Below are 15351 nucleotides of genomic sequence, written 5' to 3' on the forward strand. Positions count from 1 at the left end.
TTCCAGGCCGAGGCCGGAAGAGGCTGGGCAGCAGCTTGAGTTTTCCAAAGGCTGTCCAGCAAGGCCAAGGAGGCCTGGGAGTGCTCGTGTCACTGGAGGACGTGGGGCCCACGTGGGTGCAGCAAGACAGAGCATCTTCTCTCCCCATGCCCCTTCCACCCCAGGCACGCTGATCTCCTCGGACAAGCCAGGTGCCTGTCCTCCTGCGGGCTTTGCAAGTACTGTCCTCTCTCCCTGGAACACTGTTCCCTAGTTACCAGTCTTGCCCCCTCCCCTCCCCACCTTCTCCAAGTCTTCGCTCAAATGTCACCTTCTCAGTGAGGCCTCCCCTAACTACCCCGTTTAAAAATTGCAACCCCTGATCCCAGCACGCCCTTCCCTGCTCCAGCTCTGTTTTTCTCCAGGGCACCCATTACCATCTAACACGCTATGTGTTTGACTTCTTTGTCTGTCTCTCCCTCCCCGCCACCCTGCTCGATGTAAGTGCTACGAGGGAAGGGAGTTCGGCTTGTCTAGAGCTCTCTCTGCAGTGCCTAGAACAGAGCCTGGCTCGTACTGAGCAGTAATTCGTATCTCACGAAGGAGCACACTTCCCCACCACGGCCCAGCCTCTGAGCAGCATCTCTACAGCTACCACCCGATGCCAAAGACGCCACAGGAGATTGTGTCAGAGACCAGCTGGGACATCTAAGGCCCGCTCAGAGGGACATGAGCCAGCCTAGGAGAAACGGGTGAGGAGCCGGTCAACACGACACACAAAGGAGGTGGCAGCACTGAGACCTGTCCCGTGCCTCCCTGACACGCCTACCAAAAACCACAGCGTGGGTACCTGTAGCTGCTTGTCCGTTCTGTCATACCTCCTGAGCCCTCTTCTGGGGCGGCCCTCTGAAGTCTGGGTTGGGTGACACCACCGGATGGAACATAAGGAAGGTAGCTCAGGGGTCAGCTCACCTAGTCAAGAACTAGGTGGACATAGGTTCTGGGACACCCCGTCAATGCCCAGGGGCTCTCGAGATGTGGCACTCGAAGGCTGTGGAAAGGATGAAGCCCAGACAGGTGAGCGGACACTTGGCCATCCACAGCCTGAAGCTGACTCTTCACCAGGCTTAGCTCATAGGACTTTGAGCTGCTCCTCTCCTAGGTCTGCGGGCTTTATCCTTACCTCCCTGGGGCGACTTTGGAGCTTAGCCACCTTGAGAGGCTTCACACCCTCTGCTCTGTGGTCACTCCATGCAAAGAAGGGATGCCTGGTCTAGGAGGAGGAGGGCGGTGGCAGGCAGCTTCTCCCCGCACGCTGCTAATTCTGCCTGCTATACACTAGACTACTTGCCCCAGCTGGAGGCAGCAGCAGATTTAACACAAATGTTAAAAGTACGGTGGCGTCAGATACCTTGGTTTTGAGTTCCAGCCCTGCCACTAAGTAGCTGGATAATCTTGGGCCGTCTCTTTATATCTCTGAGCCTCAGTTTCCTTATCTATAAAATGGGATAATAACATCTGTGTTTCGTTGGGTGGCTGTGAGGATCATGCTTATGTGCTGAGCCCAGTGCCTGGCATGTGGTGAGGGCTCAGTACATGGGAGACCTTGTTGCTGTCGCGGTCATAAAATAAAGGGAGGAAGGAAGTCAACCCCTAGCCACCTGCTCAGGCTGGCCGCAGACCTCCCAAGTGTATCAGAGTCCTGAGGCAGCTGAACTGACTAGTAGTTAAGGTACTAGAAATACCTTTCTCCTTTGGGTTTCAGAATGGTGCTCAAGAGAAACCAGAGTGGGCGGAAACTTCTCAGTGACCATGGGAATTATTCCAAAGAGGGGCTGTCAGGGCTAAGAGTGTGACTCTAGAAAAGAAGGAAAAGGGGCCCCAGAGCCACCAAATCCCTGAGTTTATAATTAACAGCCGTGCAGTCTCTTTGCTGGCTCTAGAGCCCTCCTGGCTCACTGGGGAAGGGCCCTAGTAGTCATACAAAAATAACCCCCCAGTGGGTTTTTGAAGTGTTGAGCCTCTTTGTTTTACTGAATTTTAATGAAGTGCTTTCCAGGCAGGATAAGAACAGCACTCAGCTCTCCCCATGGCCACAGAGTGGGGCTTAGTCAGCGGCTGCTAGCCTGCATGGGCCGGATCCAAAGTGGCATCTAGGAGAGGCGGGCAGGGAGACGTCCCTGTCCTCAGATGAGAGGTCTTGGGGGAGAAAGCGAGAAAAACAAAAACAAAAGATGTCTCTGTTTAGAAAGAAGGTTGGGCTCTGCTCCAGATAATGGCACAGTTTGGAAACAGGCAGCCATGAGGCTTGGGGGAGCAATGGAAACAAGCAGCTATGTCTCTGAAAGGTCAGAGGGAGTCCCAGGCTCCCTGAGAGAGTGCTTCTGTGGAATGCTCGGGGCTGCCAAGCTGGCCCCTGCTAATGAGAACCAGCAGCGAGGCTTTGGGAACCTGGCGTGGAAGGGAAGGGCACGTCTTGGGAGCCCCAGGCATGGGCTGTGAGAAGAAAGGAGAAAGGGGGTGCTGTCAGAAAAGCCCCAAACCCCTCTGTGAGGAACGGGTCACCTTATCACACCCACCTCTTGCTGTCTCCTCAGCTAAGCCGCCTGCCAGCATGAAGGAGACAATGCAACCTGGCTGACGTAACCAAACGTGCGGAGCAAGAGCGGGTACCAGGCTCTCCCCGGGCCCCAGCAGGTAGCAGCTTACAACCTCCCGGACCCCTGCCTCCAGGTGCTTACAAGTAGACGGATGCTCCAGGGAAATGCCGTGGCCTTCTGTGAACCGAACAACGTCCAGGAGGAGCGCCGTTCCTCTCCCCCTGAGTCTAGCTTTCCCTCACGCTCTTCAACAGCGGGGGGCGTCCCTCTCAGACTGTTTAAAAGCTGCCCTCCTTCACTCTTGAAGAATCTTTCCAAGAGGCTGCTGGAAAGAAATGGAAAAAGAGATGACCACAGAATAAAGTAATTTATTACAACCAATGTTCCAATGTGGTCTACTGAAAATAAGTACTTTTATTACAAAATACTCCATTAAAAAATTCGAAGCTGTTGGCAAGCTTCTTTAGGTTTAGGCTTATGGCATTTTTTTCAAGTCCAAAGCAGAAATTACTCTGTGCGGGGAGAGCAGGCTGTTGACCCCCCAGGGCTCAGGGGTGCGCGGGCTGTCCCATGGGCTCCTCCTGCAGCAGGTCCCACTCGGTGAGGAGCTCGGAGGACACCTCAGTGTACAGACGGTCCCAGTCCCAGCTGACGTCATCCTGCCGGGAGAGGTATCACTGGGTCAGAGGAAGGAAGGCCTTTTCCCTCCGTCAGAGCCAACCTCCCCCGCACCCGGCCCCCCACCGCCCCACCGGCCCTAGGAAGGCAGAGCTCATGCTGGGGAGCCAGCTGGCCACAGGAATGACGCAGCCCGGAGGAGGAGCTCCCGTGGCTACTTACCTCTCGGACCTCATGCTCTGGTGCAAGGACTTTGGTGAGTAACTTCAGGTCGATCTCTCCATCCTGTGAATGCAAACCAACCAACCAGCTTGTGCACCCCTGGGGGGCCTCCAGACAACAATCTCTTGCAAAGTGGGTCAGGGTGGGTGTGGTGGGACTTCCCAACCCAGACCTGCAGAAATGCCTTAAAAAGAGTAAAAATGTGAGTGGACCGCACAGCCATTGAGAGAGGAGGGAACACGACAACATCCTACAGGTTGGACATTCTTTGCAAGAAGGTCAGCACCAAGAGGGCAGGGCATGACAGCGACAGAGCTATAGGGCCACAGTGTCTACCCATGCCAGGAGGCAGCCATGGAAGCATGTGGGAGCCTGGCCCCCGGAGACACTGGGGTAGGCTGGGTCTAGAGGACAACGGAATACCTGAGGATGATGGCTCCAGCAAAGGGACTGTTGCCAGGTGGCCTCAGAGACCCATGGAAGAGAGGCTGCCCAGAGCCTGCCCTCTCTGGGCAGAAGCTGTTCCACTTACCAAGGTCTGGAAGGCTGCGTACTTCATGAGGTCATTGTCCAGGTCACGGAAGGTCATCACCCGGTTTACCTGGATGCTGTAGGAAAGAGAGGAGGTGAGGGGGAGCCCCAGGCAGGACCAGTTCCAGGACAGCTGCAGGGCCACCATCCTCAGAGCCTCCTAGGTAGCTGGGAAGGACCAAAATGGGAAGAACATGCCTAGTAACATGGGAACCCCGGCACGGAACCCATCACCAGAAATAGCTGCTCTCCACTCAGGGGGCAGCACCACTGTACATGGGATTTGGAATGTATTAATTCCCATGTTCTCTGCCTCCTGCTAACTTCATACTTAATGTACCTGGGAGGGGCGGCCACCTGCAAAGCAAAGTCTTCTTCCTGTACTTCTTCCAGATCCGGAATAACAGGAATGTCTGCAAGGAGAGGAGGCGGAAAAACAGTGAGCAGCACACACAGGGAGGAATCTTGCCCACAACTTCGTGTATTACTTACCGCCTGCAGTGAGCCTGCTATGGGGATGTGGGCCGGGGGGACGATGCGCACTCAGACACGGCCTCTGGCCTCCAGGGGTTCCCAGTCTTGGACTGGGTGGTGCTGAAGCACGAAGTCAAAGGCAGACTTCAAAATTTCTGAATCCCAGGCCCTACCCCAGGCACCTGCTGGATGAGAACCTCCTGGGTGGGGCTCAGGATTCTGTACTTTTTCCCAAGATTTCTCTGGTGATCCTGATGCACGCTCCAGGTCAGGAGCCCTTGGAGTGGCTCTCCCCAGGAGAAATGTAAAGAAATGAGGAGAGAGTCCCAGACTGTGCTTGGGGAACTTTGTGTTGGAGGAGCGGGTGAATGAGCCTGGTCTGGCCAGAGACACAGGAATGCACAGCATAGCGTCGTGAGGTGGGCATCACGATGAGCGACTGCCTCACGACCAAGGTCCACATGTGCATTAGCTCATCAGAACCCCTGCAAGTGTCACAGCTGTCATGACCCTGAGCCTGACTCTGAGGGACACTTTACACCTGCTGATAGGACCAGGCTCCCCAGCAGTGTCCCTGGGCTGTCTCCACTTGCCAGGTCTGGTATAATAAACCACACCGATTCTAAAGATGACACTTCTCTTCTGGTGTCACAGAGATTTCCCTTCTCCAAACCCTCCATATGAGACAGACATCCAGGCACAGGAGGACACACAAGGCCACTTCTCTCATCGGTTGAACAAAGTCATGCAAATGGAGAAACCGAGAGAGAGCAACATAACGGTGGTGACTTGCTGGGAAGAGCCCATCTTGTCATGGGGACAACCTAACCCCCTAAAGAAGCATTTCCTTTTCCAAATGAGCATCACTGGCTAGAGGAGGGGTTTTGTTTGTTTTAACAAGTCGGAGCCAGAAAAAAGGCCAAGTGGAGAGATACAATCCTAGAACTCCCAATTCAACTGCAAACAATAAAGGGGGGAAACATCCCAGAGAGGACAGAATGGTGAAGAAACCCTTCATTTTTGCTTCCATGGACTGAATTCAATTTTATTTTTTAAAAGAGACACAGCATCGTTCCAAGAACAGCTGGGAAGATGCTTGCCTCTTTCAGGCTATTCATTATTTAGGCTTTGCCATGGCTCTAGTCCACCTAAGCCCGAGTATAGAAATGTCAACGCCAAGCCTGGTGCCTTTATCACTGCTTCTGACTACAGAGTTACAGATGCTGAACCTGGAAAGAGAGGAAGTGTGCGAGGGAGAGACAGAGACACAGAAAATAAGACTGAGAGAGAAAGAGGGTGATTAAAAGGATAAAAAGGGGTTTAGAAAAGAAATGGCTGCAGGGGAAATAAAGAACACTCGCATGCCACCCTGAAAATAATGAAGCACATTCAGCCAGTCCTCTGTCCAGACAGCAGCTGTGCAGAGCTCAGAGTCTCGCTCTCCATCCTACTGGGGAATTAGAGATGGAGTTCTCTAAGATTCTATCTCTCATGCTAATAGGAATTTAGCTTTCTTGTTCACTCTGGCTCTGCGTGATTAATACCATCCATGGTGAGAGCTGCTGACAGTACCGTCCCTGAGCCCAGGCCAAGTGGGGCTCCCAGGCTGCAGAGACGGTGCAGAGCCTGCGCAGAGCCTGCGGCCGGGCAGGGAGGAAGCTGGCTGTGCCATGTGCCATCAGCACTGTGACAGTTTTGGAGGGGGCCAGTTATCAGCACTGTGACAGTTTTGGAGGGGGCCGGTTATTGGCTCCTGGCTCTCCTCGGGTGTGGAGTCCAGCCTGAGATGAATATTCAGAAGGTGGTAAGAGGAGACCCCATGCTGGGTTTAGGGCTCAGGACGGGGTCTTCCAAAGTCCCCTTTCCCTCCACAGCGCTAGCATTTGGGTCCTGTCAACTCTGCCCAGCTTCCCCCGGTTCTGAGGAACTGCACTTCTGCCCACTGTCCACTCGGACTCCCCGCAGGCTTCCCTCTTCAGCCCCACCCCCCTCCTCCAAATGCGCACAAAGGAGTGTGGGGCTGGCCCATCTGTGACAGATCAGAGGTCAGCCCGGGCCTTGGCAAAGGGGCCTCTCAGAGTGGCACTGGTGAGGCTGGCCACACAGTGGGATTTCTCTCTAATTGGAAGCCTGGTGCCCAACAGAACCCGGTGAACCGCCTGAGTGGGACAGAGCCAGAGATGACAGCCAGGCCAAGGCGAGCTGGAACATTCCGGTGCAGTGACAGCTTGCGCCATCGCAGCAGAGTGGGGCCGTCCAACTCCCGGCCCCTGCGGAACAGGTGGCCGAGGAGCAGGTTTTGGGCAAACTTCAAAGAACTTCACAATTTTACAGTTCCTGATTTCCTACCACAGACAAGGGCTTATGTATACGTAATTTGTTCTTGGAAATTTTTGTCCTGTCTCTCTCTCCTTCCCACCTTCCCCTGCCCCCCCCCACACACTATGAACAAACATAGAAATTTCTGTCCTGCCTCTCTCTCCTTCCCACCTTCCCCCTGCCATACACACACACACACACACACACACACACACAATGAACAAACCTAGAAAAAGAAAACAGACCTGAGAAATCTGCTTCTTCATAAGACTACCTACATGGACTTCTCAGTTACGGCTCCTTGGACTGCAAGTCTGGACCAGGGGACCCAGTCTGATTCAGGATGTCAAACTGAACTCTCAGAATGTTACTAATGCAACACTGTTTGTCAACTATGCTCCCATTAAAAAAATAATAATAAAATAAAATAAAATAGAAAGCACGTGATTTTAACGGACAGTAAGAAGAATACAGAGGTCTGCTCTAGCGCTGTTGAAAAGTTACCACTATTTTAAAAAATTTAATAGTTCCATGAACTTTATTCTCATTTTGTTCCGTGCTACTAAGAGGAAGAAGAACGGGAACATAAACAGTGAGTGGGTTAATTAAATGGGTAGGACGCCCATGCCATGGTTAAGGGCACAGGCTTGGGAGGCAGGGTGGCTGGCTTTCAATCCAGGCTTCCCCATGTACCAGTTGTGTAACTTTAGCCTCTCTGTGCCTCAGCTGCTTCATCTGTAAAACGGGGATCATAATTACACCCACCTCATATGGTCATTATAAGTATTAAGTGCAGTCATCTTTATAAAATACTCATCACTGTGCTCAGTACATAATTAACAGATAGTGTTGAGCGTGGAGAGAAACCAAATGGCTCTACCTCCATTTCTTCATTTACTCTCGCCCATTTTGCAGGCAAGAACAGTGAGGCTCAGCAAGAGGAAGCAGCTTCATGAGCTGAGCTCATCAATAACGGACAGTACCAGGCTTCCAGCTCTGTCCAACGGTAACCCGTGAGCTCATCCTCACCCACCTGTGCTTTGCAGCGGGATGAGCCTGGACAGCTGTTACTCTGCCTGAGACTCATCATTCTCGGTTCTGGCTACTTCTCTTGATTCCAATCACCACAAATCAGCTAAGTTTCTCCCTCAGCCTACATCCACACTCACTACTTCCCTACAGCAAGGCCACATGGAACAGAAGGAAAGAGCGCACGAGCGCCGGAGCCCTGGGGCCTCATCCCTGCCGCGCCCGGCTCACCAAACCGGTCCCTTGGAGGTGACTGAGCACCTTGAACGGTCTCAGGAAAGGGGAGCAGGGCAGGAGGGTTCTGATGCCTGAATTAGAGATGATGCAACTCAAAGCTGAAGGAAAGACAGGATTGAATCAGGCAGGGATGGTCTTTGATTTCTGGAGTGCCCCCCCCCCGCCCCCGCCCATATCACTCCACTTGCGAGAAGTAACTCGCAAAACTGAAGAAACTGGAGAAAGGCAAGTAGGGTCGGCACCCGGGCCCAGGGTAGAGTGGCATGGGGTGAGGCAGGAGAGAGGGCGCCTGGTGGCAGGTGAGGAAGGTCCTGCATCACCCAGCCAGGAAACATGGATTGGGTGCCTGCTCTACACAAGACCCCTTCTGGGGCAAATCCAGGGAAAACCAACATTGATGAAGCATGACAACGTTGCAAAGGGAGGAACTATACAGAAAGAAATAGTAATAATAAAAGCAGAATCAGGAAAATGTACATCCCTTCCTTTGTGAATCACCTCGGAATCCAACAGGTAGAAATCCGAGCTTTCTACTTTGGCTTTCTATTATACTTTATTTAGGGCTCACCACCTTGTAGTGGGTAGAGCAAGTGAAACTGGCCCTATGTCTGCCCCCTAGATGGTAAGCTAGCTGAGGGTGAAGGGCACAGCCTGGTCACTGCATTCCCAAGGCCCGGCAAACCAAAGGACAACTGAACAGAACTGAATCGACAGATTCCCCTCAGATCTGAAAATTGCATGCGGGGAAGAGCCAGTTATGGTTCTAATTATGGTCTAAGTGCTACCAAGCCCTAAAGCTGCCTGAGTAGGATTCATTTTATAAACAATCAAGCACAGTCCTTGGATACTTCCTGGATTTGATAACATCAGAGCAAAGGTTTTGCCTCACTTGACAGCTGCAAGGCCTAGCTGGGAAGGGCCTGGACATATACGAGAAACAATGGATGAGTGGGCACAAAGTTACAGGGGAGGAGTCATTCAGATTTGGTCCGTATGGACCACTGGGCTTCCATCCTGCCTGAGGCTGGGTCACAATGTTCTTCACCAACCTCCCTGTGTTTCTTTCTTCTTGGGATTTCTGGAGTGCTCCCCCAAATTACTCCACTTTCCAGAAGCCCCTAGTAAAGGTTTGTTAATACACAACAATAGTAAAAACTCACTTCAAAGAGAGAGATTGCCAAGTGGGAAACTCATTATGATACCAGAACGCTAGTCTGCCAACAGATCTGCCCAACAAATCAACTACCAGATGAAACCACAGAATAAGGGGTGATTATATAAATAATAGAAACACGTGGGAACACCAGCAGAATTGATTACAACTGGTTTCAAAGATGTGAGAAGCTGCCATTTGCCCTGAAATACATTCGTTATGGATAATATCATCATACACGCACACTCAATAGCTAACTACCCAGTAAAGTCCCAGAGGGCTCCTCTTCAGCCCCTGTGGCCTGAGAGTAAGAAGCCAGCCTGCCTCTTCCAATAAAGCAGGCTCCAGATCTCTGTGTTTCCATTTTGAGATAGTCCGAGTTCAAACCCAGATGTTGTTGGCCTATTTTGGTACAACTGAAAGAGAAAGTGATCGTTTAAGACGGACTCAGCATGCAGAATACACCCTGAGCATGACTCAGGCTTTACCTGGAGCATAAATCTAAGTTCTGCAGGAAGGAGAGAACAAAGGAGGCCCCCTAATCTGGACCCTGGGTCCCACAGGGAGCCTTGCCTCTCTGTGTCCCTTGAGGTTCTACGCTTTGCTGATTTTCTTGGTTGGGGATTTCTGAATGGGATTTCCTGGTTGTATCCACAGGGGTTTCCGGAGAGCTACAGAAAGTCTCTTCTATACTCTAGCACTTTCTCACCTTGACACCTTAGTAAATGTTACAAGCAGTTGGCCAACCTTCCAGGCTCGTCCGGATGCCTTCTGATGACATCCGTCCTTCTCACTTCGTCCGCTAACTGAGCTCCCCATGGCAAAGGCCCTGCTTGGTTACATGCACTCTCTCCTCAGAGCTGCTTTCCCACGCAGTGCCCTTTCCCAGTGCAGAGCACCCATGGGCTCTTAACGGCCCACATCCACCCTCTTGTAAGCACTCGGTGCACTTGGGGCGGGGAGCCATAGCCAAGTTCAATAACCAATCCACATGAAAGGAATCTGGACATACTGTTTAAGGACACCCCAATAAGAGTGGTCCACACAACCCCTAATCTGTGCCCAAAGGCAAAAGACCTCCACAGAGCTCGAAAGCAAAACAATGTCCACGTTCTTGGGAGATGGCAACTTTAAACCAGAGATCATTATGATTTTTCTCGGCAGCTGCAAAACTTTGTTTTACTGAATGCTGTTACCTTCTGCATCACGTATGGGGAATTTTAAACAGGCAAATGGAAGAAGGTCTGATTGAAGATGAAGTTAAGTGAAAGAAATTGGTCTCATTTAGCACATGACAGGATTCATCTGTGTTCCCAAGTCCACTGAGGTGGCATCATGGGCGTTCCATATTCATGAGCTGCTGCGACACTGTGTCCCCTCATTTACAAAGAGCCGTGTTCAGCAAATTCTGTCCCTGTGGACACTCCGTGCATTTCATGGTCTTGTCAGAGAGACATCAAACGCTCCAGTAACCAAATACCAGAAAATGGCTTTAATTAGTGGATCTCAATCGTATAAATAATTTTTTTCTAAGTGAAAAAATGGAGAATTTTGAAAAGGGAGAAGAAAAGGGGAAAGCAGTAGGCAACAGGACTTCAAACACCCGAAGGAACAAGAGAAAGAGACGGTCTCCGAGGAGCTCCTGAGCGCGCCTGGGCCCCGCAACCGTCGGTCCCCCGCACTCCCCAAGCCAGGGTTTGAGGGGCAAAAACACGTCTGCAGGTCCCTGGCAGGTCCGCTCTGTGAAGACTTTTCCCTTGTGACTTCACCTGATCGAAGCCAGCTACTGGCAGGACGCACCACACCGCACTGCAAACGCCGAGAAACAGACACGGTGGAGCCAATGTCTACTCTGGGGCTGTGCATGAGCAGGTCCCCAAGGAAGCGTGTGACAGAGCTGAGAGAAAAGATGCCCCGTCCTGAGGTGCCAGCTTGGTGGTGGTCAGGGTTGGGGGGAGGGCAGTGTTCATCTGTGTCCCGTAGGTTGAAATGCCTCCATGTTCCTGCCAAACTGCATCTCTCTAAATGCTGCCGGGGAAGGAGATCACAGACCTTAGAAGATCAGAATAGCTGATCGTTCCTCACGGCCCCCCAAGCCGGGGTGACTCTCCTGGCTGACGACGGTTTGACGAGGAAGGTTTGGACTGACGTTAGTTTCTGGGATCAGCCAGGCCTCCACACACTGTGGTGCTGCCCGGACCACGGGCAGAGAAGGGGCTTTGCTAACAGTGGCAATCCAGTTCTTGGTATATTATGGTGTGTGACAGCCTGACCTCATCCTATGACCCCCAGAGGGATGTTAGCACATATCTGAAGGAGCCATGAACGCGACACCCCAGAATGAGATCTTCCGCATCTCCCCCCCACCCCACCAAGTGCCCTGAGTGCTTACAAGAATCATTAGCAGCAATGCAAACAGTCCTCAACCAGGATTGAGCCTTTGGAGCAATTCAAAGGTGGTGCTCACGAGAGACCAGCACGGCCCAACAAGGGTTCTCTATAGAGAATGGCCCAGGAGCCCGACACTGGGAGGACCCCACTGCCACTTGCCGAGGTGACCTCTAGGGAACATCACACCACGTGTCACTGGCAGTTGAAGGAAATGAAAAACAATGAACAGGAATGCTCTCTACCACTCTAATAGCTCTTGGAGCTTGCTGGGGTTCCAGCTTTGATCTGCACAGATGTGTTAAGGACGAGGAGGGGGAAAGGACAGTGACGAGGAAAAAGTGGCTGGAAGGAATGGAGACTGAGCAACTTTCCACTCTCTTCAATAAGGCCCAAGATGAGCGAGACAGCATTAACGTGACACGGTACGCCTTCTCCGAGCCGCCCGTGGAAGCGCGGGTGTTAGAAACCAGGCATATCTGATTCTATTTCATCCTTTAGGTGTTATGCTGAAAAAAACAAGACAAACTACACTGCCTTTATTCTAAATCCTTAGGTTTTGTATTTTTCCTTATATATATTTATTAAAAAAATGCTACTTTGATCGGTGCCACCCGTGACACTCCCATATACGGAACACTTCTGAGCGGTTCCCTCCGCGCGAGGCCACTGCCGGTGACAGCCAGCTGGTTTTGATCACAGCCATTCCGAATCGGATTTTCATAAGATAGATGAGGAGTCTTAGTGCTGCTCTCTCTCTTATCAGATGAGAAACAGAGGGGGAGGGGGAGAACGGGTCCTGAGGGAACAGCGCAACAATCAAGGGCTGTGTGGTTCTTTCTCTGTCCCTCTGCTGCTGCAATTTTCAAAAGCGTTTGCCTCGGGCACTTTTAAATGATGGTGTCTCAATTCTGTAATCATCTTTCAAGAGCTTTCTCTTAAAGGGTCTTTTAGGTAAACCTAGTCCGTCAACCACACTTATGGACTCAGGAATCACATTCCCAGTATGTGTCCTCCCGTGTGTGTATATACAGACAAGTACACACACACACACACACGCACGCGCGCGTGCGCGCGCGCGTGCGCACTCTACATCTGTGAACTTTCAGAAAGCTGGTAGAACCTAAAGCTAGAGAGGAAGATCTATCATGTGGACACATCAAGTTCTTCTCTTGCTAGGGTAAGAGAGTCCTCTGTTACCTTGCCCCTAGATTTCCACCATCCCTAATCCTTCTTTAGAAATGAATCTCCATGTGTGATGTGTTTCAGAAGGAAAAGACTTCTCCAACTGATGGCTAAGAGGTGTGCTGAGTCCAACTTCCCAGCACAGACTATCCTTTCCCATCTCACCTAAGTGACACCTGGCTGTCAGACTTCAAACGGAGTAATGCACCCTGGCCATCCATTTGGGAGAACAGTCTCCCGCTATCCCAGGGCACAACCTGCTGTGTTTCTGGTTGCAAAGACTATTTGGAACAACTCCACAACTCTGTCTTCTTACACGCAGAGAACATGGTGCTTATGCCTACAGTCCCCCTCTTTTGAAATAGGCATCCTAGAAAACTGAGCCTCTATTTCTTTCTAGTCAAATAAAACTCTAAGTCATCTACCAGCTCTCCCAGGGAAGTGGTTCTCACCAAGGCAGGCCTGTCTGTTACATGCAGGGCCCCTGATTCCTTACTCGTCCACCCCCTTCACAACTGTGGGAAGTACCCGCACCTCTCCCTGAGTGCTGGAACGCTCCTTGGATGGTCTCAACGAAACTAAATGGGATTAGTTCTGCCCTATCCTGAGCCCGTCTTCTGTATTCACCCAGGACGGAACGCAGGGAGTTACAGAATAAATACCCTGATCTCTACAACGATTTCAGGGAGATTTAGCTCTCTTTTACTTTTGTCAGTGCTTAATGTTGGATGATTTATTATTAATCACATTCCTCCAAGCTGACGAGAGCATGACAGAATGCTGACGGAGCTATGTGTGTGTGTTCCTAGAGGAAGGGGACTACAACCTGCTTCATTTAAAGCACGTGTGCATGCATGGCACCAGGCTTTCGTTTGCATTCCTCATTCTGCCTCTTCAGATGGGGACGGGCAAGTAAGCTATGCACACAAACAAAGGAAATGGAACCCAGAAAGGTCACTGTCAACCATGTTTCAGGGAAAGACATTCGTGATGATACGTTTGGAAAGTCTAGCATGACTAGAGATTTCAAGGCACCACTGGGTCCCGGCTCTGCCAAGAGCAAGATATGTGGCGGAGATGCTGGGCTATGCCTTGTAGCTGGACGGGGGGTAAGGTAGAACATGACTGAGTTGACAAAGCAGAACTAAAATCTGCTCAAAGCTCAACTCAGTTCTCAAAAACTCCCCTGACATTCTGCCTTTTGGGGAGGCCAGGAGAATGCAGCCAAGCCAGTCTCTCCCATATTTGCTGAGTCAAGTAATTCTAAATTTCTCTCCTTCCCATCAACTCTTACACATCTACTCTCTCATGGTGTATATTTTGCCTATGGTAGGGTCACAGGACCTTGAATCACCTCCTGAAAAAAAAAATAAGTAAAAAACAACTACTCTGGCTGTATTGAAGACATTTCTGGCAAGTTCCAGGTCACCCCCCTGGAATCTCCCTAACCCTGGAGACTAGCACTGGCCACACCCACACTGGAGAATAGACAAGTCAGCCCTGCGGCCTCAACAGTCCGTATCTATTAATGCTCCTTTTTCTCTGGCTGCCAGGATCCTATGTGGCTTTAACTGTCGATCAAGGAAGAACTGAATCGCCAGATTCCTGGTCCACAGAGTCATATTACAGGGTACACCCAATTAGAAATCAGGAAACCTGGGTCCCAGATCTGCCCCCAATTTCCTGAACTTCGGCAATTACTTGTCAACCCTGGTCTCCTTATCATCAAATAAGGTCTACTCTACCTCTATGACAATCTTATTCTGGGGTGTCCATTAGAATGTATCTCATGATGTATTTAAAAAAAAATTAAAAATCACCCTTTCTGTCACATTTGCTTACAGCAGTGTCTTTCCAAATATTCCAGCCACAGTTATGGCCTACGGATAGAGCACGCCAAATCTTTTGTTTAGAGTCACTGTAATAAAAATTCATTTCCTACAGTGCCATTAACCTGCACAGATTCCACCTGTGGCTCCATGATGCACCCCCCCCTCCCAGCTCACACCATGACCCGGCCCCCCGGCTGGGGCTCTTTCATGTCCTGTGTATCCCTGTGGTGTCAATCCGTCTCCTCTGCTACACCTCAAAGGGGCAGGCCTGCGGGAGAACTAAAGCATCGCCCCCTTCAGGCCCAGGTGGACGCCTGTGGGGCCCTGGTTCTCACAAACTTCCCAAACTGCCGGTCCTCATGCTGCTCCCTGCACCAGCCCAGTGAAACTCCTTCCTCGGGCCCTAAAGTAGGCTCTCCTCTCTGGAAGACTCGGCAGAGGCACCAGAAATCATCCACTAGCAGCCGTCTTAATGGATTTGTTAGAAAACAAAGCAGAACAAGAAGGAGAGGAATGGTCAAACCTGAGGGTTCTGTCTCCTGTCACAGAGGCTTTAGAGGCCTGGTCTCTTTGGCTTTTGCCTGTCAGCCGGGGGATGCCTACAGGTGAGATCTGACAGCGAGAGGGTCGGCAGAGCCAAGGATGGGGCCGGCAGGCTGGTCTGAGAACCAGGTGGGAGGGGATCTGCCACAGGGGGCCAGAAAAATGAGGGGAGACTAGCTTCCTCCATAAGCAGGGTTGAAAACCGCCCCAGATGCTTTAACAACAGGAGGAGGGCCTTGAC

The 15351-nt window shown here is 51.2% G+C and overlaps 1 protein-coding gene across 1 annotated transcript in view; it reads right to left on the reverse strand.

Moving 5' to 3' along the window:
* Positions 1-2927: 2927 nt before the first annotated feature.
* Positions 2928-15351, reverse strand: part of IFT43 (intraflagellar transport 43) — a 79430-nt gene continuing 67006 nt past the window's right edge. The window contains exons 6-9 of the mRNA XM_028100659.2: positions 4291-4363; positions 3952-4027; positions 3420-3482; positions 2928-3238 (exon numbers count right to left, since the gene is read on the reverse strand). Coding sequence (XP_027956460.1) covers positions 3128-3238; positions 3420-3482; positions 3952-4027; positions 4291-4363 — 323 coding nt within the window. The 3' untranslated portion in view covers positions 2928-3127. The remainder of the gene's footprint in view (positions 3239-3419; positions 3483-3951; positions 4028-4290; positions 4364-15351) is intronic.

Source organism: Eumetopias jubatus, unplaced genomic scaffold (genome assembly GCF_037043125.1).
Source record: "Eumetopias jubatus isolate StellerSeaLion01/CBP00866 unplaced genomic scaffold, mEumJub1_p1.0 scaffold_7, whole genome shotgun sequence".
NCBI lineage: Eukaryota > Metazoa > Chordata > Mammalia > Carnivora > Otariidae > Eumetopias > Eumetopias jubatus.